The sequence below is a fragment of the Alosa pseudoharengus genome, unplaced genomic scaffold (genome assembly GCF_046254945.1).
Source record: "Alosa pseudoharengus isolate Yale_2024_CS ecotype anadromous, Long Island Sound unplaced genomic scaffold, YU_APseudo_1.1 YU_APseudo_1.1_scf_69, whole genome shotgun sequence".
NCBI lineage: Eukaryota > Metazoa > Chordata > Actinopteri > Clupeiformes > Clupeidae > Alosa > Alosa pseudoharengus.
This window is the reverse complement of record NW_027468858.1, coordinates 51881-77375: the sequence shown is the minus strand read 5'-3', so window position 1 is coordinate 77375 and position 25495 is coordinate 51881. Positions and strand designations below refer to the sequence as shown.

The 25495-nt window shown below is 39.6% G+C and overlaps 2 protein-coding genes and 2 long non-coding RNA genes across 4 annotated transcripts in view; 1 reads left to right on the top strand and 3 right to left on the bottom strand.

The window, feature by feature from the left end:
- Window positions 1–25495, bottom strand: part of LOC143109047 (uncharacterized) — a 207673-nt gene that overhangs the window by 138883 nt on the left and 43295 nt on the right. The window lies entirely within an intron of this gene.
- LOC143109052 (uncharacterized) lies at window positions 796–2616 on the top strand. The gene is made up of 3 exons (XR_012983810.1): window positions 796–1020; window positions 1642–1754; window positions 2360–2616. It is a non-coding gene; the product is annotated as an uncharacterized LOC143109052 (long non-coding RNA).
- On the bottom strand, window positions 2697–4257 carry LOC143109053 (uncharacterized). The gene is made up of 2 exons (XR_012983811.1): window positions 3992–4257; window positions 2697–3156 (listed from the first exon to the last, which is right to left on the bottom strand). It is a non-coding gene; the product is annotated as an uncharacterized LOC143109053 (long non-coding RNA).
- Window positions 8595–13248, bottom strand: LOC143109048 (uncharacterized). The gene is made up of 4 exons (XM_076271623.1): window positions 12560–13248; window positions 12305–12463; window positions 11519–11614; window positions 8595–10235 (listed from the first exon to the last, which is right to left on the bottom strand). Exons 1-4 carry the CDS (start codon window positions 13073–13075, stop codon window positions 9906–9908), a joined length of 1101 nt encoding a protein of 366 aa, XP_076127738.1. The 5' UTR covers window positions 13076–13248; the 3' UTR covers window positions 8595–9905.

The window sequence follows — 25495 nt, the reverse complement described above, 5'->3', positions numbered from 1 at the left end:
CAATAGCATTAGCTAAATAACTCGCAAATATGAGCTAGTTTACAGTTGATTTCCGTACTGTCAAACAGCAATACAATAGCATTAGCTAAATAACTCGCAAATATGAGCTAGTTTACGGTTGATTTCACTTCTGTCAAACAGCAATGCAATAGCGTTACACTTAAGAAACATAAAAATAGATCAAAGTATAACCTAAAGTTAGCTTATTTTCCCGCGATTACAGCAGGGTTAATCAGACAGCGTTGTTTGCAGTCGTAGGTGACGTCACACAAACCAGCCAATCACACCACTGTTGCTGTGAAAGGGTCCACTTTAAATATTAAAACTTTTACCTCAGGCATCGCTTGAGCAACTACGCTTCAAACCCAGCCGAATTCTACTCTCGACTTTGGACGAATGAGGTGGCGACACATCATCTATTATGACGTAATCATGCAGATCTGGTAACCCGTGCAGATCAGGTACCCACACTACGACCAGAGCCCGTCTACGGAGAGCCTTGCCACTCCGTATTAAGTCCAAGCGGCAACATTCTAATTTGAACAATGAAGCCTACCCGGAAATGCGAAAAATTGCAATACATCGAAAATCCGCTAGGGGCAGGTCCCAAAAGGGAGCAAATGTCCATAGACCCCCATGTTAAAATGTCCGTTTTCACAGCATAAATTCATGCTTTTACAGGTTGGTCCCATGGACTTTTATTGTATTTGTTGGTAGTTCCCGAGTGCCTGACAACTGTGAGGGGGGTGAATTTTTTTCTAACTCGTTAGTTTAGATCGCATTTAGATATTAAATGTATGAATAATTAAGGGCGTGGTCAACTTGATTGACGGCTGGTGTCGAGGCAGCAGACGACGTCACTAGCTGAGTGGAGGAAACTCCGAAATTATGTCTTGGCTGTGATCCTACACACCACATCCTTTCTGAAAATGTTTATTCAAATATCAGACATAAAATGGGTTGCTATTAACTGAAGCCTACTAACCGACACTTTAAGAAGACTTCGCTCCAGTTTTTCAGGTAAGTGACATTCCACTACTATTTCACGTAGATGTTAGCATAGCATCCATGTTAGTGGGCAGCTATAGGCTACGTTAGCGTCAAATCATTTCAAATAAGTTTATGTCGAAAATGATGACCGAATGGCTGAAGCACACACATAAATTTAGTTAACTTGAATAAAGTTAACGTTAGTGAAAACCGATTGTGCTCCCGTTGTGAGTTAGCTTAACGTTTGCCATACTAGCCAGGTGTTTGAGTCAGACAGCTGTAACGTTAAGCACGTTAACGTTAGTTCACAAACATACTGGGGTAACAAAGCATGTGTTCTCGTCAAAAAACTGTAAACTGTGTGTAAATATTCTCTGTGTGAATGATTAGTCCGTTGTCAATTTATATAGTCTTTGGGTTGTCACATTTAAAATAGAAAAGCGTTCGTTCACATGATAACTTCAGCCGAAGCATTAGCTAGTGGAGGTAAAATTGTGAACCACTGACTATACGTTGAACATGGAGCTGATAACGAGCGATAACGTTAGCTAGTCACCATAACTGTTAGTTATAACTGACGTCTGAAACTCTTATTGATGCCGTTTATTTGTTAAACACAAATTTGAAACAACACTTCTTGTCTATGCAAAGTTTCCCTGTAGGCGATCCAGACAGGCTGGGTGCTGGAGAGGGCTCTGGACTCCTAACTTCACTTCTCGTCTGTGCTGTCGACTCAGAAGCATCACTTAAGTACTGATTCCGTGGTACTTTGACATTTTCCATACATTTAAATGGAGCAACCTACTGGATTCAATAGGCCTAGCTGTCTATTCCAGACATGGTTAGCATACTGAACAAACATGAATGCATTTCAGACATTTAGAGTGGCCTTTTATTGTGAGCAGTCCGGGGAACATCTGTGCAATAATTATCATGACCTCTTTTGATAAGTCACACATGGAAAGTAGCCTTTAAATCAGCAGGGTTTTGTTGGATACAGATTGGATAATTAAAGAATATGGCATCAGTGACTGGCTATTGTTTGACTGGACCTTGGCCTAACTGTTAATAACTACCTCAATGGGGTATAGATATGAGCTTACACTGTTCCACTGAAAACATTAAAATACAAGAAATGGTTGTTCTACAGAACTTTGAATACACCAAATTTGGTTTTGCTTATTGCCTGCATAAACAGGACATGTGCAAATAGTTGAATACGCCTGTCCTGTCCCCATTCAGCTAAGTGTTCTGTGAGTTTGTTCATTATACATACTGGGAGTATTTTTTTTAGCTTCATTTGTGAGCACTTGTTCATAGTTTGCAGTAAGTTCAAGGATGTGACATATACCAATATTTCTGTTTTCAGATCTGGAACATTTTGAAATCCTACCAGATGGGGCACAAGTCATTGAGCAGTGGCAACTTCTGACTTCAAAGACTTTGTTCACCAGCAGACCCCTTGATTACCTTTATTTACAGCATTTGCATCTGTCAGTCTTTAAAGTGATCTAATATGTATTGACTATGTACTAGCTTAGTACATATTAGTTTTTGTTATTTTAGTTTCACAAATTCAGTGGTTACCTGTAATGCTCAAGATATACAAGTAAAAAATCACCTTTACTTCTGCATCTGGGTCTTCAATTCAACCTACTGACTGAAGCTGACAGATTTGTATAAATGTTTTTGAGAGCACAGGCAAATTGGTTTGATAGATACTTTATTGATCTCCAAGGGGAAATTCAAGGTCTCAGTAGCATACAGACATCACACACAACATGCACTTACAGCAGAAATGGTAAATATAAGTATAAACATATAACAAACCTCCACTGTACAATAGACAGTTGAAGATAAGAAAAACTAACAAAACTAAATACTGGCATGAGTTTTAATGTAATTCACAGTTCAGAAAAGTTCCATAAACATTTCCAAGTTCAGTGCCATCAACAGTAAGTTTGCTTTCTGATATTTAAAGAACAGAAATGGGTTTGGCATAAGTAAAGGGTAGGTGTAACATTCATCAATAGACATAAAGTGAAATGTACTGTATAGTCTCAATGGGTTCAATATCACCACACCCCAGCCAAACCACTTCACCTGGACCTCTAGTCCCAGGTTAAGAGCCCATGGACCTCCTTGCCGCCATCTCCCCATGGTGAACTGCCAAAACAGAAAGGTAAACATTTTATTAGTCATACCTACTTATAAGATAATACAATAATGCAAATCAACAAAAGTACAGTTGTTGTACAATGCTGTAGTACTACCGCGATTTGAAATGGGTCTTCAGTGACAAAGTACACTAATATTGGCATTGTTATGCCAAACACCGGACACTAACTGGATTTAACGTTTTGATAATAGCCTGACAAGGGGAAATAAGGCAAGCTAACCGAACATGAACGCTGGATAAATGGCCACCGATGAGACATTTCAATGTCATCTTAGACCAAACTACCACTGACAACTTTAGAGCAATATAGCGATTTCAAAACGTGATATTAAGAGTTAATCAAAAATAATGAATGATGTACAAGTTAACTAATACCCTACGATTTTGTTATCAATTCACACTATACGTTGACAGAATACAGCGAGCTGGCTGATGTTATCGTAAATTAATTAACGTTACAATGATGGCTGCCACTGAGGATATGAGATGGATAACGTTAATTACAAAACAATAAAGGCAAAGATACATTTTTGTCAGTATGAGTTGCTGAACCTGTAAACTGCTAAGTTACTCTACGTGAGTTGGTGAACCTGTAACGCTAAATTACTCTACGTTATTTGACTGTAACTTCAGCAAGGGAGGGATAGCTAACGTTAGTTTATTTTACCTAGAAGCTAGAATCTGCAAACTCAACTCTTCATTCTCAACTTTTCAACCGTTCACCCGAATATAACCTTTCAGCATACAACATTAAAAAGTCTGAACATGGCATTAAGAAATATGATAAGATACATGAACTTCACGTTAGCAGATCAAACTTACCAGCAATGTTACAGCAACGTCTGTGCCAGTCCATCTTGTAGGCCTAACGTTAGCTGAGGCTGCTCGGCTGACGACGAGGCGGGTTCACCGGCTTGCTCAGTCTCATACAAAGCCCCGCCCCTTTACCCATATATGGATTGGCCAGAGTGTGGGCGGGGTTAGGATTTCCCAAGATTTCCCAAGATGGCGCCGCCCATACCCCCCATAAACGGCTTCATAACCGTTCTTCAGAAATCTATGGGTGACGTCACAGACGCTTTGTCCATATTTTTTACAGTCTATGATTAAGTCCCATTGTACCGAATTTTGGTTGCAGTTCCACCAGAGTTCCACTGGGGGCGATCGCCATGAGTGCAGAATGAATGGGAGTCAATGGAGCTAGACGGCTAAATTTGCCTCTTTCACCTGATTGTCGTTGACAAATCTCAGATTTGATTGTAGTTTGTATAACTTCAACATGGGTTATAGGTCAAAAGTTGAATGAACGAGTACTTATGTCCTTTTGATTTCTTACAGGTTGGGTCGTTGTTGCCCATAACACGCTAGCATTGTGCTAATGAATGACGTCATTGACACGTTTGAAAGGCTTTTTAGAACAATTAAGTGACGTTAAAAAATATAATACTCAACCAAGTGTATTTTCTTTGCCTCCCCTTTCGAAAACAATATTCAAATTACTTGGAAAAAAATTATATCCCGAGAAAAGTGGATTTTGAGGGGTACAGCTCCATAGACCTCCATGCATTCTGCACTCGTGGACGAGCGCCCTCATGTGGAACCACAGAAGGAACTGCAACCAGTTCAGAACAGTTTAGAAACCGGAAGTTTTCCGAGAGTGGCAGTTCTCCCCTTATTAGACATTCTCTGCTACGACTAAGAATACGTTGAGCTAAGATGGCGACCATGCATGAATTCGCCACTTGACTGAAACTAACGTGACTTCAAAGTCTATCAAACTGAGAAAATACACCGTCACTGATACGTTAGTTATCTGTCCGACAACTCTAGTCAGCTAAACTCCACTCCAATGTCCTAGAGATAGAGCTATAACCGTGTAAACTTATGCTTTCTGCAGCGAGCTCAGAAAAGCCATCCGCTTGCTTTCATCTTCCTTCTTCTCTCTCTCTTTCCGTGGCAACAGGTTCCGGTGCATAGGTCAACTTAAACTTCATAACCAATAAACTTACAGAAAGTAAAATATTCAAATACAATAAATGAAAATCAAATACATTTCGGCATAGTACATTCCAAAACATTTGTAGTTATTTATTAATATTTTTAATGTAAAGGTAATTAAAGAAAATATAGCACAGGGCTACATTACACTTGAATTTTGCGCTTCACTTTTATTAAGCCTTGCGCCCAGGCGTGTGGCAGAAGGTGAGGTCTGACGCATGATCCAAAAATTGCTATCTTACACCCTCTAAAAATCATTACGCTACTGACCAAGAAAAACCTGGTCTATGGTGAAAGGTGCACGTAAAGCACAGCTGAAGACGCACTGCCACGAGATGTAAGCAGTCCTTAGCAAGCAGTCCCAAACAACTTCTCTGCAGGTTAAATAGCCTTAGGATTTTTATTCAGTCATTCAAACATTATTGGGTTAAGGGTTGCTTTTTTCAGGCTACGTTTTTGATTGTAACCCCTTGTCAATCAATAATAAAAGTAAATACCTGTGTAGAACTGTTTTGCCTATGGTGATGATTTGGTTTTGGTTTCACTTTGCCTTTGAGTTCAAGTAATAGGCGAGTGCAGAATGCATGTAGTCACAAACAGGTTTCAGTAAAACAAGGTTTAGTGGAATCCCTGTGTTCTATTATAGAATATATATTGTATAATCAGAGCCAGACAGTAACGGAGTACATTTACTTGAGTGCAGTACTTGAGTACAATTTTGAGGGATCTGTACTTTACTCGAGTATCATTTTTGGGGTGTACTCATGACTTTACTCAAGGAAAATTTGAAAGGAAAATATTGTACTAAAATTATATTGTGTGGACATCACACCATCACAAAACAATATAGCCTATCCAACCAGATTTTCAGCTAAAAGCACATTAGCAGTAAGTAGAGGCAGTGGTTCTCAAACTGCGCCATATTGCACACATCGGTGTAACAGGTGTGTATGGTGTCATATTTTGTAAAGGTCTGCCAGGGATATTCTTGCTTTCATGAATGGTGTGCTTTCTCACAAAAGCATAGTCAATGTGCTCAACTAGCTAGCTAGATGTAGCTTTCTTCTATGAGCAGTCACCCCAGATAGCAAGCACACGTTGGCCCAATGGCATGACGTTGTTTACTGATTTTGGGCCAACGTCATTTTGGCCGGTGGGGTAATGTACTTGCGACGTTGACATTTAAATAGAAAACCATTCAATCCGGATTAACAAAACATCAGCCTACATATCGGGCACATGGTGGAGAGTTTATCTTGCTTAGCGTACCATTTTCTTTATCCATGCTCACTAGAATGCAAAGTTGGTTGTAGCGTGATGTTGCATCATGGTTCACGATGAGCGTCAATATCCATTCTCGCCAGGTGGAAGACCTTCTACTTATTACTACAATCTTTGAAAGACTACTATTTATAGCACTTTGGTGACCCTATAGTTCATATGTTTTGTATTGTGCTTTCATTCTCGTTAGATATTAGACATAATAATAGCCTAATAAAAAAAATACTTTTTTTTATTTGTTCATTTGTATTTTCAAAATTTACAAAGGAACAAGGCCTGCTGGGAGTGGGGAAATGTAACCTAATGATCTTATTTCCTGTTATTTGTGTTTAGGCTCACTAATATGTATCTTTGATTTGGCTAGTGCTTGGATGTCCATCTAGCCTTTTGCTAGGAAGTTGGATTTCAATGTTGACATGTTTTTGGTTTGATGTACGCCTAAGCTATAGGTTATTACATTGTCATGATTCATTGTCAATCTGCAAGTGGTAATCTCCGCCATGCACCCATTATGAAGGCTGATTTTTTGTGGATATTCTATTGAAATGCTACCCCACCAGCCAAAATGACGTTGGCCCAAAGTCAGTAAACAGTAGAGGTGTCAACAATAATTGATTCGGGGATGCATTGCAATGCGGAACATGCACGATTCCGCATTGATGCGGCAACGTGCCATAATCGATTACGTCACTGTTTATTTTCTGGCCTTGAGTGGACAATAAAGTTGTGAAGTTTCAATTACTTCTGGGGGCATTTCCGGAGCAACGTTGTAATGACATGCGCAGCCTGTAGCTACATGCTAAGCGGCAGCACTAGCTAGCATAACAACAACATCAAGATCTGAAGAATCAAGATCACGGAGGGAGATGAACGCGATAGATGAGTAATTAAAAACGCACCCAATGCTTGGAAAGCGAACATCTGGGCACATTTCGGATTCTACGAAGTTAATGGGATACTAGACAAAATGTACACAGTGTGTAAAACCTGCCACACTAAAAATCAAGCATGTTGGCAATACAACTAACTTCACAAACCATGTTGATCGTTGGCATCCTGAGTTGACTTTGTTACTGTGGTTGCAGTATGTGCAGGGTAGGAATTTCACGACGGCCATGGCCATCGTTGCCCCTTAAGTTGGCTGTGATGCCCCTTTGAAAATCAGAGGTTTACAGGCCACGATGGCTTTGGTGTCCCCTTCTTTCAATATTCTGTTTTGCGTCAGACTAATAACGATTCTTATTTAGCCTATGGCCTGTCAAAATAAGCATTCACAGCGCAAATTAATTTAGTCTTTAAAGAGCTTTTTCTCAGCTTTTAAACAATATTAATTGCTGTGGTGAACGGTTCATGAGAAAAGTAAATATTATAATTCAATTTAATCATAAATTCTACTGAAGGTTCTGCGTCCATCTCCCCACCCATTCATATCGGTGGGATACTTCATGAACCCTTCGTTCAACACATAACAAACCATATATCAGAATAAACAGCAGACCTTACCGAACAGAAAGGTGTAAAGCAGTCCCCTGTACAGTTAGCCATTCCAGAGTAATCCAGTTTTGAATTTGCATCCATGCATGCAAATTCAAAATTTGAATTTGCATGCATGGATGTCTCCAAATTTGGGCTTTAAGTTTTACAATGTGTTTAAATTATTAAACTTATTAAAATGCCATATCCAATACCCTCACTGCAAAAAAAAAAAAGTTGGCTGAACTTGAAAAATAAAAGTCAACCGATTTCACTAACTTTTTCAAGTTATTTCAACTGCATTGTGCAGAACTTTATATTTCAATTTGCAGGACTCAATAAAGTAAGTAAACACTTCAACTAGTAGAACACAAAATGTTAAGTTAATGGGACTTAAGTTGGTACAGCTAGCTAAAACTCAATAATTCAAGTAAGATGGGCTTAAGTTAATGCAAGTAGCTAGAACTCAATATTTTGAGTAAGATGGGCTTAAATTGGTACAAGTAGCTAGAACTCAATATTTTGAGTAAGATGGGCTTAAATTGGTACAAGTAGCTAGAACTCAATATTTTGAGTAAGATGGGCTTAAGTTAATACAAGTAGCGAGAACTCAATATTTAAAGTAAGAAGAGCATAAGTTAGTTCAACTAATAAAAACACCTCAAACACCATGTCAGTTACAACAAATGTTTTATTTTCTCTCACTCTTAAGAGTGCAGTGATATAGTCTGAGAAGTGTTGGGGTCACAAACTGTAAAAAACAAAATGGAGCCAACTCCAAAAACATGGTGCTTTCAGGAAAAGCTACAAGCTAAAACAATGTCTTCACACGCAGAACAATTCAATGGCATGCACTTAGTTTGAGCCCAAAATAATAAAAATAAACTTTGCGTGTTTAAGCGCTGTCAGTGTCTTGGGATTCACAGTGTAGTCATGGCAAACACACACACAATATACAGATCTAGAAAATGCAGCTAGCCTCCAATGACTGCATTTTCTAGATCTGTATTGTGTGTGTGTGCATGCATGGTCACATTCTCTAAATATGGTGTGCGTGCGCGAGTGTGTGTGTTTGTCTGTGTGTCAGTCTATATTGTGTTTTTCTCCCGCTGAAGAGCCTGGTCCAATGGCTAAATTTGTGTGTGTGAGTAACTGTTCCCCTATCTGCCATTAGCAGAACACACATAATACAGACAGACATACAGGCAAACAATTGTAAAGTACTTCATAGATACAGTGATACAATCTGAGAAGTGTTGGGGTCACAAACTTTAAAAAACAAAATGGGGCCACCTCCAAAGACATGGTGCTTTCAGGAAAAACTACAAGCTAAAACAATGTCTTCACTCACAGAACAATTCAATGGCATGCACTTAGTTTGAGCCCAAAAGTGTGAATATTTCAGCAGAGCAGTAATCAAATATAAAAAATGCAGCCACATTTCCCATCCTTTCCTTTCGTATGGCGTGCGTGCACAAGTTTCTGTGTGTTTGCCTGTGTGTCAGTCTGTATTATGTCTTTCTCCCTCTTAAGAGCCTGGTCCAATGTCTGCATTTTCTAGATCTGTATAGTGTGTGCGCGTGCGTGAGAGTAACTGTTCCCCTATCTGCCAATTAGGAGAAAGACATAATAGAGACAGACAGACACACAGGCAAACACTTGTAAAGCACCACATAGAACCACCAAATTTTCTCATCCCCACTAGAACACAGGAGGCTAACTCTTCAGGTAATTTGGCCTACCTTCAACATGGCCAGGTATATGAACATCCAGCATTAAGCCAGTCCAAGCGGACATTTAGAGGTGCTTGTAGCATTTTAGTGTTTTTGTTGTAGCGGCGTTCTGTCTTATATCTGCCTCTGCTTAGTGACTCAGTGTTAGATGTGAAGCAATAAACAGCCAGCACTGGTTTCTACCATCAATGTTGTCAGACAGAAATGACAGTTCCTTCCTCCAAAGTTTAGACAGACAAACAGACAGAAGCCTATCTTAACAATTCGTAAAGCTTACGTCGAAGAGAAAGTGCTCTAGAGGAGCAGCTCTGAGCATCAAGTTCCACAAATACCTTCTGGATCACCTCAAATGTGTAACTAAGATCCTTTGGGTATTCCATGTTTGTGGCATACAAGAGTCCAAACAGGTATGCAACAGCAGATGGCAGATCTTTAATGTCTTCTAGGACCACAGTCTCTTCCAAGATGATGGCAATGTTGATTACTGTTGGAAGAGACTTCCTCACAGCAACATCATCTTCGAGTACTGTGAGGATGCCAATCTTCACATTTCTTGTGTAGATCTCTTCAGCATCAGTTTCCTGAGAAATCCAAGCAGAAACAAAGAAGAAAAAATCTAGGGTCAGTTTTAGACGGGCATCTCTATTTGGCATGATAACCTTGCCAGACTAGTAGCTTAATGGAAATTCATGTGTTCATTATTTGCCTACTGAAACTCAATGTGTTTCTGGGCAATGCAAATACATTATAGGTTATGTGGGGTCCATTGCACTTAGGATATTTTAATGCATGCCATATCCCAGCTAGAGGGAATGGGCTTTCAGAACATGCATCATTTGGGATATTTAATAAATTTTCCCTACAGGCATTTCAATTGCCTATACAAGGCTAGGTTGCATGGTAAATGGGGAGATGGGAAAGGTGGGAATACTTTTAGGTGTTATTTATATGATGCAAGCCATTAATAAAACAGATTCACAAATATAAGATGAAGAAACCTGTCTATAGGTCAGTCAAGCTCTGACACATTGAAACATACTCTGCCCTCCTTGATGGCATGGACAGTACATAGTTCTGGAATGTAGTTGCAATGTATTTGCATTTATTCAACGTCTACTAACTGCTGTTAAGCTTCACCTCTGCAAAGGTCATCATACTAATATGTAATGTGGACATATAGGAAGCCAAAAAGCATGACAACATTTGTGATGGGTGGTCTGGCTCATGGACAAGCTGTAGCATAGCATGGGTCATCTGCAGTAGGCTATCACTTTGAATCCAACATGCCAGTTCTAATTTGCATTTGAACACAACCACTGACAAGCGTGCAATTTACCCATGTCCTTTTTACAAAACAAACTAGGACTAGTTTATCAGGTAAATTATGCAACACTATTCTCTGCTGCATTTTTAACCTTACAATGGCAGCCTGGACTTTTAAAGGGACACCAGGCAACGTTTTCGTGTTAATTACTCATCTTCGTAAGTCGGTATATGGTTAAATGACTCGTTACAGGGCGAATGAAGACTCTCTCGACCGCCCCTACTGCCTGTAGGAAGAATATCCCGCTTGGAAGTTCAGTGTATCCTACCCGCCGACCGAAGCAGGAAGGCTAACGAAACGCTAGAGATTGTTGCAAAGGTGTGTATAATGGCAGAGCCGGCGAAGAAGCAGCGAAAACCCTTGACAGAAGACGCAAAGAAAAGGAAAAGAGCTTCAGACCGAGCGAGGGGGAGTTTCGTAGAGAAAAAGCATCAGGCTTGCCTGGTGTCCCTTTAAACCTTCTGTGCCGCATGGGGATTTTGTAGAGGATGATGGAAGGGACGCCTGGGAGGAAAACAGATAAAGAACAATAACACTTACCAAGCACTTCCGAAAAAGGCATCCAGATTCTTCTTTTAGGACGAGAGGCAGTCCTTCCAAGGCTACTCTTTCCCTAAGGTCCATGATGTCTGACACCTGAGTATACATTGTGATAAAGAAAATAATAATGTCAATTCTATTTTTTCCCTGGATGTCAATTAAAAAATAGATTTACACAACACATCAACAAAGAATAATGTGAATTGCTGCAGAATAATACTGGTGCTGTCATATGAATGCTCCCCCCCCCCCCCCCACCCCCCAAACAGCAATCAGCCTGTAGCACTGCTGAGCCTAAGTTAACTTTGAACCTTCAGGACACCTCTATTGTTGGGTCTGCCACTCACCACATCACCCTATACATTTTCTATGGGGTACTGGTCAGGAACGTTTACTGACTTACAACTGTCAACAGACCCAATACAGACAACCTGAAGGTAACCATCAGAGCAACCTGGGCTTTCAAAAGACCTCAGTCGTGTAAAGGCAGCCCCAAGCAAGTCTTGTAGGCATACATACACATATGTGTTAGAGGGACAAGATTTCTGTAATTTAAAAAAATAAAAACTTTTTTTCCCCGTTGGTGTTATGTACTGTAATATTATTTTTTTTAAACACTGGATATGGTTTTGATGGGCTCAAAGTCACAGTAATCAAATTTGAAACTAATGAAACTTGAAACACTTTGTGTGTAATGCTCTATAAGGACTTTGAACTGAATTTCTGAAAAAATAAACCTTTTCAGTTTCGTAATTTTTTTGGATGCAGTGTATGGAAACAAACTACCTGGTCATCCAGAGGAGCAAGCAGTGCAGTCAACTCCGATCCAGCAGGCTCCTTCTTCTTCCGGTAATACTTCATTAATGCTGGAGTGAATTTTTCAAGTGATGACTGGAATGTCACCATGAGGTCTATGTTGGTGATCCGGTAGAATTCGCGGCAAATCTGTTAAAACAGTGTGACAGAGTGTTTAAGACAAAGGACAGATAAACAGTTAGAGGTGAGCAACCAAATGGAATGGCATAGTAAATAGATACTTGCCTCATCTTTGAAGAACAGAGCAGGCCATCTGTCTCTCAATACTGTGACCAAAGGCTCAATGTCAACCACCTCTTGACGTCGGAAGGAAAAAGTAAGAGCCATCGTTTCTTTAACAAAGGTGCTATCAAACTTCTTCTTTTCGGTTTCTTTAATCATTTGTAGTCTTAAGTCATCAAGGGTTTCATCAGATTGGCCTTCGGGATGGGGTGGTAAAAAGTTTACCTCTGCTCTTCTTGCTTTCTTGAGGCGAAACCTCACCCCTTCTTCTGAATCTTGTTGTCTTTTGTTCACGCTCACTTCTGCATGTCCTGCTTTACGTAACTTACTCCGGTAGTTCCCAACTTTAAACCAAAGCCTTACAATCCATCCATCATACCCGGTTCCAGGACCATCTTCTGTGAGACATGGGTGCTTTTCTACTAGTGCTGCAGCATAAAACTTCATATCTTGCTTTTCCGGGTAGCAACCAGACACAAAAATGGAGTCAACTAACGCGGTACAGATGGCAGATTTCATTTCTCTTGGGAGGACAATGGGAGTTTTGGTCTGCCTGTATATCTCATTGCCTTTTTTAAGACTAAGCTCAACATCAAGGGAGAATTTGGGAATTTCAATTGATCCTGGCAATGGCAAATCTTTGGATGTTTTAAGTCTTTTGTAAATGTTTGGAGAACCTAAATTCTCATGACTAGATATGCTTGCTGTGTCAAGTGACGACACCGAGTTTGTGTCGGACAGATCTGATGGAGGTGTCGTAGTATCATTAGAGGCTATGTTGTCCCACACAACTTTTAGGACTGCTTTGTCCGCAGGCAACTCATCTATGCTGTGTAAATTACAAAGAGCATTCCCAAACTCTGGATCTTCAAATTGCAAAGAAAACTGTTCAGTCAGTCCAAGCATCTCTCTGAGAATATCCTTAAGTCGATCCACAGATTCTGGCGGACAAGGAAGGTTGACCCGCCGAATATTGTCTGAAGATATACACACCCGTAACAGCATTCTGAGGAAATAAAATGCACAACAATGGAAGGATTAGTTACAGTATCTCACAAAAGAGAGTACACGCCTCCCATTTGTTTTAAGTAATATTCAGAGGAAGGTAAATCTATACTACTATACAAGCTGTACACTGACTACATTAAGTTATATCAAGTTTCATTTCTATAGTGCCGTCCCATGAAAATATATAATAAAATATTTGCAAAAAGTGATATTTGCAATATCACTTTTGTGATATGTACGTAATCTCAAGCCTACCATATGTGCTATGTGTGGAGGAAAATCATTTATAGAATAAAATAAAAAAACTGTACACCTCAATGAAATATTATTTTAAACGCTTAAAAGGATATTGCACCATTTGGGGAATTACACTAATTTTCCACCTCCCCTTGAGTTAAACAACTTTTAGCTCCAGCCTAGCATAGTTTATTGAATCGGATTAGACCATTAGCATCTCGTCTGCTAGCATCACGCATAAAAGTGATTTCGGGTAATTTTCCTATTTAAAACTTGTCTCTTCTCAAGTTAGAAAGTGTAATAAGACTAACGGAAAAGGAAACATGGTGATTTTCTAGGCTGATTTGACATGGAACTATACTCCCATTCAGGCATCAATGGGGGCATCCGTGGCCTACTGGTTAGCGCATCGGACTTGTAACCGGAGGGTTGCCGGTTCAAACTGTGTGCTGAGTGTGTTTCACTAATTCACGGATTGGGATAAATGAAGAGACCAAATTTCCCTCACAGGATCAAAAGAGTATATATACATAAGCGTAATAATCCAGTCATAACCAATTCCTCTGCAGCAGCTCAACCTTGTTGTTGGAAGTTAACCTACAGGGACTATTTTCAAGTGCTCCATGATATGATTGTGCTGCTGCACCCATGGTACGTTTGCAACATTTCTTAATTATTGTGCCAGAATGAGAATATAGACGGCTGGATGAACTTGAGAAAGGTAAAAAACCATTGTTTAACTCAAGGGGAGGTGGAAAATGAGTGTAATTCCCCAAATGCTGGAATATCCCTTTAAAATACATACATCACAATGTTTTCACTTACCATTAATGCAATAGAAAAGCCTTTGGAGTAACAACAACACAACCTCCAACTGTATATGCCACCAACGGATGGAAGTCATTCAGCATGTCTGGGTCAAGGACACAAATCTCCCCATATCTGCTTTCTTCAATAATGTAAGACCTCATATGCTCGGTATACCACGATGTGACTTTCTTACAAAGAAATGACACGGTTTTCTGAAACACTAAACATTTCATAATCTTATAAAATTCAGGCAAGCCACTTAAATATTCCGCTGAAAGGATCAAACCTGACCTGTAACTGATCCCATCCACACACACATCACTAGAGACTGACACAGAGTTTGTGTTTGGGTATTTGTTTTCAACGGCTGACCTAAGAGGTGCCTCCAAGTCACAGGTTGAAAGAGGTTCGGCCTTCTCTATGTAAATTGCCTGCCTGAAAAGGTCACCACGATCTGAATAGTATGCCAGCATTTCCTGGTGTTTTGTTCCTAGTGTCAGAAGGATATTCTTGAAGTTTCTAGTGTCATGCACAACTTTTTTGAAGTAGCTGTGCTTCGCTTCAAAACGCATCGTCCACAATGACACCAGTGGGCCGTAACAATGAATCAAATGAGGATAATGATCCACAAAGTGATGCTTAGGCCGTAAGGGAAAATCTGGAAATGTTTCAATGACCAAGTTGCGATGGTCATTTATTAAACTAGCCATGTAACCCAGTGTTTCCTCTGAAAATGATGTACACACAGCCAACTCCACAATGACCTTCAAATCCATTAGGATCTCCCAAGAAGGTTCATTTTCTGGAATGCGGTGACCAATCATGAGGGGAAGCAGACGAAGGAGGGTCCAATTTTCGTGTGCATTCCCTCCAACAGTACCCTTTTTGAAACACGACTTGGCAATAATCTTGGGCTTATTCACTTTGTCAGGGTCTTGGTATGTGAATGTCTTGATATACCTATTTAGGTCCTTATGTGTGAGAAAACCTTTGGCTATCAAATCCTGCAAACACACTGCTAACTCCACTGGCACAATGCCCTCAAATAGGTCATGGAGCACATCAGGTGGAAACCCTGTAATGGGGTGAAAGTGAAAGTATGACAAAGCCTTACTCAATGCACATTCCCTTTTCACCCCAAAGACATGTGTGCTGCCACTACTTTGCAATGTCTCCACATGAGAGTTGTGTTCCTCAATGGTTCTCAATTTGAAATCCCTGACCTTTGTGCACTTAATATCATCCTTGGAAGTTACACAAAATCTGCAGTAGTTGGTGGCAGTGATGTAGTACTCGAGTCCGGTCTCGAGACCGATTTCTGCTTTCTCGGACTCGACTCGGACTTGTTCCTTCAAAGACTCGGTCTTGACTTGGTCTCGGACCACAGTGGGAGGAGAAGGACTCGTAATTTCAGACCGAGTCCTCGAGACCAACGCATTTTTTTATGTTCATATAAAAAAAAAATCAAAATTCCAAATTCACCCATTCTTCTCATTTGAAATACTCGCAATCGCTAAGCCTACTCATCACACAGGCACATGTATCACATCACATGAAAGAACTTTTTCTCAGCTTTTAAACAATGTTAGCCGCTAATTGCTGTGGTGAACGGTTCGCGAGAAAAGTAAATAATATAATTACATTTAATCATAACGTCTACATAAGGTGCTACACCCATCTCCCTACCCATTCATCTCGGTGGAATACTTAACGAACCCTTCGTTCAACACATGACAAACCATATATCAGAATAAACAGCAGACCTTACCGAACACAAAGGTGTAAAGCAGTCCCCTGTACAGTAAGCCGTTCCAGAGTATTCCGGTTAAATTAAAAATCTAATCTGCAGCAAGGTCTACATTCATGTCTCCAACTTTGGTCTTTAGGTTTCAAAATGTGTTTAAATCGTTCTTCATAATTTCATAACAGGCCAAATACAAAATAAATGTTACAAATATTGCCTAGATATAGGTAAATATTAAAATCAGAGGATATACAGCTGAGTAAGAGTTTGTGAAAGCAGTCTTAATGATCAAAAAATGCTAAGCATGCATCTAGGTTGCATCAGTTTCTTAAAGCTGAGCTGTGCTTAAATTGTTCAATACATGATTCCATAACAGGCCAAATATAAAATAAATATAAATATTACATATAGCCTAGACATCTAAATATTAGATGATCAGATGATTTACAGTTCTATGTAATATGTCATGTTTCATGTTTTTGTAATGTTTCATACAGTGATTCAGGTCTACTGCTGTGAATAGGCTAAATACAACTTTGATTATTTTTATAGCCTACTACTGTATAGTTAACTTTGGCCTTGGTGCCCTGACATGTGGCCTTTGTGCCACTACCAAATATGCCCAACTGAAGGCCAAGTGGCCTTGCCCCTAAAATGGTGAAATTCCAAGCCTGGGCCTAACTGTTGATTATTAACTGGGGTGATATTAAATCATATGAAAACTGACATGTTTTTATGGTCTTGGTCTCGACTCCTAAAGGACTCGGTCTCGACTCGGACTTGCTTCCTCAAAGACTCGGTCTTGACTCGGACTCGACTGTATTTGAAAACCAACGGACTCGGTCTCGACTCGGTCTCGACCCTTCAAAGACTCGTCTTGTCTCGGACTCGGCATAGGCGGTCTCGTCCCCATCACTAGTTGGTGGCACTAAAACATTCCACAAATCCTGCCAAACTGTTTGCCCCAAGGTTATCTGCACAGACACAAAAGACTGTCCCTTTCAAGTGCCGATTAAGACCAGCGACAAACACCTCCGTTTGCTCCAAAAGTTGGATCTCTCGAGTTAAAGGGCTCAGGAATTTCTCATAACCAAAGGTGTGAACATCGTCACTGTTGCCAAGTGTAGCCAGCTGAATAGAAGTCAGATTAGAGCGGTACTTTGGTGGCAGATTGAGCAAAGACCAGTACACAGCCACAATCTTATGTTCCTTCTTAGACGTACCGAGAGGATTGCACACCTCAAACTCATCTATATACAACCCCAAGGAAATGTTAGGATCATCCTCACTAAAAAGTGCATTGGTTTTATAGTAATGGCCATCTTGGAATGATTTGAGCTGTCTAGAAGCTGAGTTGTGATCAAACACCATTTTGTCAAAAACGTCTGCATTAACAGGCTATTAAGGGTGTCAAGAATAGAAACGTAAATGAAAGAGTTCTTACGTGTTCTTTCATAAAAAAAAATTCAATTGGCTTCAAAATTAAGAAATGTTCTTTGAAATACAAGTCACGTCTGTACTGTGTGGATAAACTACCCCGTTCGGAAGTGGTCTGAATGATAGGGTTAGATTCAAACATGGCATCAGTGACTTCCTGAAGGATTGCTGAATCTTTATCTATGCCATGCTTCCTGAAAATATCTGTTATTTTTTTAACAGCCAGTTCATTTGCCAGTTTCTCAATATCATTGAGCTCTAAAATGATTTTCTGAGTAGCATTCTTAGTGACATGTAGAACTGTTTGCATTGACAAAAATAAGGATGCAAGCTTGTGTTCCAGTGCATCAGTGTCAAAACTTTCAAGAAATGGTTCATCTGCCTCTGAATCTATGGTAGCATGAGTAGAGGGTCCTTCGTCCCCATCATCAAAATCATAATCATTACTGTCTATCTCAGAGTCAGCACTTCTTAATGTATCTACAAGGACAGCTGCAGATTTGATGTCTTTGTCTGTGTGATTTCTGTGATTCCTACACTTGTGAATGTTGAAATTAGCAACATTCTTTATTTTATGCTCACAGCCAACAAATGGGCATGTTATTACTGTACCACTCCTCAAATGCCCTCGAAGATGTGCAAAATATTCACAAGCAGTACAAGCAATTTGGAATGAGCAATAATCGCACTTGAATGTTGAAGAGATTTTAGTCAACGTATTTTTGGCATGGTAGCGTGCAACATGACATTTTAAAGTACCTGATGTCCTAAATGTACAGACACAATCAGGATAGGGGCAGGGCCAAGTTCTTGCTTGATGACCTTTAGCGTGTACAAGCCTGTAGTGATTTAGAAGTGCCGTCACGTCCGAGTGAGCAAATTTACATTTCTTGCATTGCATCACAATTTCGAGGGAGATGTATTCTGTGGGGATGAAACAAAACAGAATAAAAAGAGATTACAGTATCTTAAATGCCATTCTTAAAAATGCAATACATGCATTGAAATATGTTAAACTATAACAATTTGGGCAATCAGACAACTTAAAAGATCCCAGAATATGTACTAGTTGCCACAACTTTTGACTGATATTGTACAGTCAATCACCTTAAAGATTTCAAAGGCCTAGGTAGTAACTAACAACTTAGCCCTTAGCCTACAAAGAAAAAAAAATATCCCAATAGGGAGCATCAAACTAATATAAAACCTACACTGCCGCGGAACCACGTGATTTGATAACCAGCCATTATTCTGGTCACAGCCAGAGTAAAGGTGTTGGTAGAGATTTGTATCTTTTCACTGATTGTGACTGATTTGATTATAGCTTTAACTACAGTTATGCAGCACAACAATAAGCAGGAAATACTTTCACGTGTCCGGGCACATCTTTGGGCTTTCTTAAGATTGTAAAATCGTGAAAAACGTCAGTGGGACAGTGTAATGTAGCTAGCTTAACCAGCTTTGGTTAGATGCTAGGCTGCTAAAAACGATGCTGCCCCTCGGCTATATTGGCTAAACGTCTAAATATTAGCCTGAGGCTCGAATGAAATGTAGAGCTTGTAAAGCTATATGTTACCCAGCATTTAATGTCGTTTAACGTTACACAGGTTCTGCGTTAAGTTAGAGGATGAAGAACACGTTCATTTTTGGCTATGACTGATTCAGTTTGGCTAACGACTCAATGGTTTTTCAGTGTTTCAGATGATAAAATATTTGCGTGGTTGGTGCAAAAACGTACGGTAGCCTGTCATATTATCCCTAAATTCGCGTAATAGACTGTATGGTCCAAATGGAGTGAAATATATCAACTTACCCTTTCCAAACGTTGTAGTTGCGACAGCGTGGTCGAGATTCGTTTCCAATCCTGCCTTCCTCCAGGGGAATCCCCGTAGTTGGTACAAATGCGCATGCGTGAACTTCAAGAATCTCACTCTGGCCCAGATACTTGACAATTTAAGTTTTGTCAACTGAGCTATTCCACTTTACAATGTTAAATCAATGGAATGGTTGAGATTAATGATAATAACAAGTTTGGAAAGCTAAATGAAGGTTTTGAGTTTTGTGTGCTGAAAATCTTTTGTTAGCGTAACAGATGCCAAGTTTGATTTTTTACAGTGCTGTACCATTCAATTTTATTTTATTTAATGATATTTATGTCAAAGATACAGGAGAGTGATAATACACACAGCAGCCAATAAAATCTGTTGTTCAATATCTTACTGCTTGTATTGCCTCATGACCTCAAAATTTGCCTTGTTGTGTGCAGTAGAACTTTGATGCATCGCAATGCATCGTAGAATCGAATTGAATCGAATCGTTACCTGTTGAATCGTAATCGAATCGAATTGTGAGGGCAGTGCCAATTCACACCCCTAGTAAACAGCATCATGCCAACGTCTGCTATGTTGTTGGGCCAACGTGTGCTTGCTATGTGGATAAATTCTGGCCGCTGTACCATGCTGATAAATTAATAATATAGCTATATATTTCATAGGATATGATCATTCAGCCAGTCGGTGAACTGACGTTGGCGTGACAGTGTTTTAACATTGTAAATCCTCTAAGAATTAGCCTGACGTAGTCATACTCAATTCTAGTCAGAATTTGAGTCTGAAACTGTTTTATTGAGACCTACCTGTATTTTTATTTTGTGCAGTAAATGGAGTAAACCACCAACAGACACACACACATGTTTCATACTAGGGGTGTCACGATTCTCCAAATCCTCGATTCGATGTAATTTTCGATTTTAAAGTCACGATTCGATTCGATTTTCGATCTTTTTTTTAATATTACTATTAATGCATTCCTTATGTTATTTACTCTTTTTGGCCTTTTCCTTTTCTGTTTCGGGGGGCTTTTATTTTGAAACCGCTTTTTATTTTGAAACCGTTCCAACCGCGAGGTTGTAATGTAAACAGAATTAACATTAGGCTAAAACAGAGACGGGAACATAGTGAAATGAAACAACACAGAATGATAATTTGATTGTTTCAGCACACTCCAAGAGGGACCCAAGGTTAGTGTTCATGGAATATGTAGCCTACTTGTGCATTTTAAGTCTTAAAGTAGGCTAACTTTGGACTTTAACTAGATCACCTTTTCACTTGCTAAGTTGAGTAGGCTAAGTTAGTTTTAATTGACGTGAATGAATGAATACTTCCACACCGGTGATTTCAAAGAAGCAAGAGGGGCTTTGATTTCGGTAGGTTGATGTGTATAATTTTAACGGCTGCAGCCTAAAATTAGAGGAGTGTTGATGCTGCATTTCAGAACAGAATGAATGTGGTTTGTGTGAATATATGTTTATTTCATTCTTGTTTGTTTTCTACAGAAAGACTTAAGCACAATGATAGGAGGTATACCTTTTTGCCCCCCCCCCCCCAAAGACAATATGTGCTGTGCTCAAAGAAAAAAAATCAGAATTCCTGTCAGAATTTGATCTCTATTAAAGGGAAAACTTGGCAGGATTTCCCCCTCTGCTGGAGATATTGTGCTAATTCAAATTGTGGGAAAAGGTAAAGATAAACCACATGAATTTGTTTACAAGCTTGCGAACGGTTAGCATAAGTTTGGCAGAACTATGTGGATGTTACAAGGTAAGAAACGGTACGGTAGTCTCAATGAAGGGACGCTAGGCGCAGCAGGGAAAGTCACCATTTTCACCGGAACAGGTCATTTAACCATCTAACTGATTTCTAAACGGGTTTATTACGTTGAAATAGTTCCCCTTTAAACAAGAAATGTTCACATGTACTGATTACAAAAATGAGTGATATCAAAGTAAAAATGTCACTAAACCATTAAACCATGTGACAAATATGTTGCTAGCCATGATAGCAGAATCTCAGCAAACAACTTCCTAACTCTGGTAGGTGCATTTAAATATTGTGTGTCAAGAAAAAATAACAAATTAGGCTAGAAATAATAAAAACTAATAATCGTGATAACAACACCATTATAATTACATGCTCCCTCTCCCAGTCATATGCATCATTAGGTTTTTTCTATTCATTGTCAAACAGATTGGCTTTGTTACTTTCCTTTATGTATACGTTTCTCAGATATGTCACAGTATCACAAGCATTTTTTATACAGACAGTAGTCTATCTTTTTTAGCTTTGAGAGCAATATGCGGAATGCAGTGCCATTCTTTTTCCAAACAGTATCCACAAGAAGACGCACCTTGGCCTCTTTGTGTAACTCCCTGTGCGAGATCATGCTCTTTTCTTCTGTTGTTATCACTTGAGCATCAAGAAGACTATCCAGCAAAGCATTGAGAACTGCCTCAGACATGCCCTCGATGAGTTGGATCCGAATTGCTGTGACGCGTTCTGCAAACAGATTAATATACAGAAGGATAATCAAACCGTATTCTAGACTTACTCTCATGTATTATAGTAATTATACACATAAGAATATGAAATATATAGGCAGAACTATTTTACATATACCCTTTGCTCTATACCTGTTGTTAAATTGTCCGTCCGTCCAAAACAGTCCGTCTCTCTGAATTTTTCTTTCCATATGGACTCATCTTCACTTTTGAACTCCACATAAAAACTCTCAGGTGGATCCTCTATACAGAGCTCAAAGAAGTTTGGGGGTAGTGTGTACGTCAGAGGAATTTTTTCTGGGCTGACTTCAATGTCACATGAAGTTATGAGTTTGATCTCACTATCTGTCCAGAGGGTGAGCACAGGTCGTGGTTTATAGAGTCTCTTTCCTTTCTCCCTGCCCTCTGACTCCACAGCCTCTATCATGCAAGCATCCCGTGGCACAACATACATGTGAAGCGTAAATGTTGGAACCCTAATGTTGTAGATTAGGACATCTAGATGGCATTTCCAAGGGAATCCCATCTGCACCAGAGTCATCTTCAGGGAAAAGTGAGGTTTGAGAAGTTTGGCATGGAAGCGGGTCAGGTCACACATCTCAAGTGATATGCCAGCGTCATCTTCGTGCAGGACACACACTTTATCATTAAACGTGGCAGCCAAGCCTCCCAAACAGGCAAAATGAGGCAGATGTACCTCCTCCAATTTACCTGAGACAACCGTTATATCTATTAACGAGCTAATGGGTCTGTACTTTAACATCAACTCTGGAAATAGTTCCCTGTTGCTGAAGTGGAACTGTATGGTGACTTTTTCTATACATTCCCACCGCAAACCAGTCACTGTGCATTCATAACTTCCAGCGCTAGAACTGTGACTGTAGAGTGAGATTCCCTTCTCAATGGAGACAGAAGGCTTTTTCAGAACCCAGTGAGTCGTGTCTTTTATGCCTGCACAAAAGGCACACATTCTTAGGGCACCAATGTGATGAGATGGGTCAGCTCCAACTGATAGATCCATCCTTTAGCAAACACAAATGAATAATAAGAAGCCTTTTAAAGGTTATGGATCAAATCAAAGATGGCTGAAAAATATATTAACCCTCTTGTTGTGTTCGTTTTATGTTTACTAGTTTTGTGTTCCTGGTCAAATATGACCGCTGCATTATAACTTGTTATAAATCCATAGTAGCACAGATATTATCATCTAATGTTTTGATAGACCTTTGCATCAACTTGTGTTCTATTGCATTGGTTCCCAAAGACTGGGTCGCGACCCACATGTGGGTCGCAGGAGATTTTATTTGGGTCGCCAGCATAGTCACAATTTATGTTTTGTAGGCTAATAGCTTATAGCCTACCATTCAGCCAGGGAAGCTAGCACCTTTCTTTTAGGATCTAGTTCGTTTACTACCACTACTACTTAGTGGTGTCATGTTTTTTGTCATAACTCAGGAACAGCTTATGCTGAGAGTGACTCGTAGCATGCCAGAATATCCCCAAACTCTCAGATGTGCATTAAAACTGATCTTTTCTGATCTTCACTGATCCATTGTAGAATGGTTTGAAGGGGCCCAACATAGAAAAGTTTGAGAAGCCATGGCCTAAAAATCAACAATTTGGGCAGTATTTGGTGGTTGCATGTTAGATCTGAAGTGAATTGGGTCGCGATGGTCTGTCGTTTATAAAAAGTGGGTCCCCAGAAAAAAAGTTTGGGAAACACTGTTCTATTGGATATAACCAGGTTTTGTACTTCCATATGGCCTGCAGGCCTCACTGATCTGAGCTCATGCAAGTCAGAAAGGGGAAGATTCTATTGGGGAAAGGTTCCAGTGGGGGCTGGCATATAAGCAAAGAGGGGGAGTGAGAGTGTGTTTGTGTGTGTGTTTTAATGTACAGAAGCACACATACAGTCCATCTGATCAATACATTTGTGCCTGGACCCAATTTTATACACTGACCATTTTCTCACTCATTCACTTCTAATGTCTGGTCATTTTTGACCAGAAATACACATGGGCAGGCTTGGACTTTCATCATTTTAGGGGCAAGGCCACTTGGCCTTCAGTTGGGCATATTTGGTGGGGGGCGCAAAGGGTTAGATCAAAGTTGTATTTAGCCTATTCACAGCAGTAGACCTGCATCACAGTATGAAACATTACAGAAACATGACATATTACATAGAACTGTAATTTATCTGATCTTCTAATATGTACAGATTTCTAGGTTATATTTAACATTTATTTTATATTTGGCCTGTTATGAAATCATGTATTAAACAATTTAAGCACAGCTCAGCTTTAAGAAACTCAAATAGTCTAGATTCAAGAGATTCAAGATTCAAGATTTCTTTTATTACATCTCATTATAGGTTTATAATAGAGTAAAATTTGTTGTGGTTTTTTTTCTCCTCAAAAAATAAACTAGATGTACCGCATAGCGGTACAAAATATGACCGCCGCTCAGTCCTGTACATCCGTTCCGCGAAAAGAAATTACACTTCAATTTGTCTCCATATTTTACTCCATCCCCCACTCTTGAAACTTTTGTGTATGCTTGTTTGGCATGCCTGAGTGTGTGTGTGCGGCTGGACAGAAAGTAGCCTACTGGTGCTGAAAAGGTGAATAGATTGTAGAATAGCCAAAGAAGATGTAGCATTGTTATAAAACCTTTAAAATCTCTAAACAATCACAAGTAGGGCAGTTCATCACAGTTCATCCATGGCAACTGGATTGATGAAAGGTCACTTACACCTGTAGGCTACATTGTATTTGGGAAAAGCAAAAGGTATCAGCATAATGTTATTTATTTATTTATTTATTTATAAACAAAAACATCTATGTCAGTTCCATGCCGTTTTCAACAGTTTTCAAACAAAGGTAATTTTTGGATGGATGGATTTTTTGTGAATGTTTCTTCTTCTACATAAGATTTTAGTCATCTTTAGTTCATGTGATACTTTATTGTCAATGCACAAATTAAGTAACAGTAGTCTGAAACGTTATTGTTAATGCACAAATTAAGTAACAGTAGTCTGAAATGAAATGCTGTTTTACATCTAACCAGGGGTGCAAATAACTGACATGTCCAAATGGGCCTTGATGAAATGCGTCGCTAGACTGTTCATACACATTTTAACGGGCCAAAGTTGAAGAGCTGTTGTCCGTTATTGTTCGTGCAAATATAGGCTGATTCATGTTCCCTTGCATTGTGTAACTGAGGTCCATGGCTAGTCTGGCTTTCACCAGACCAAGCTCAATCTTTTAAGAAATCAAAAAATAAATAGCGGGCAGATCAGGCTGGGTTCACCCAGCCTAGTCCATAGGCGCCCGATATTGTTTAATTTTCCGATTGAGATATCCACGCT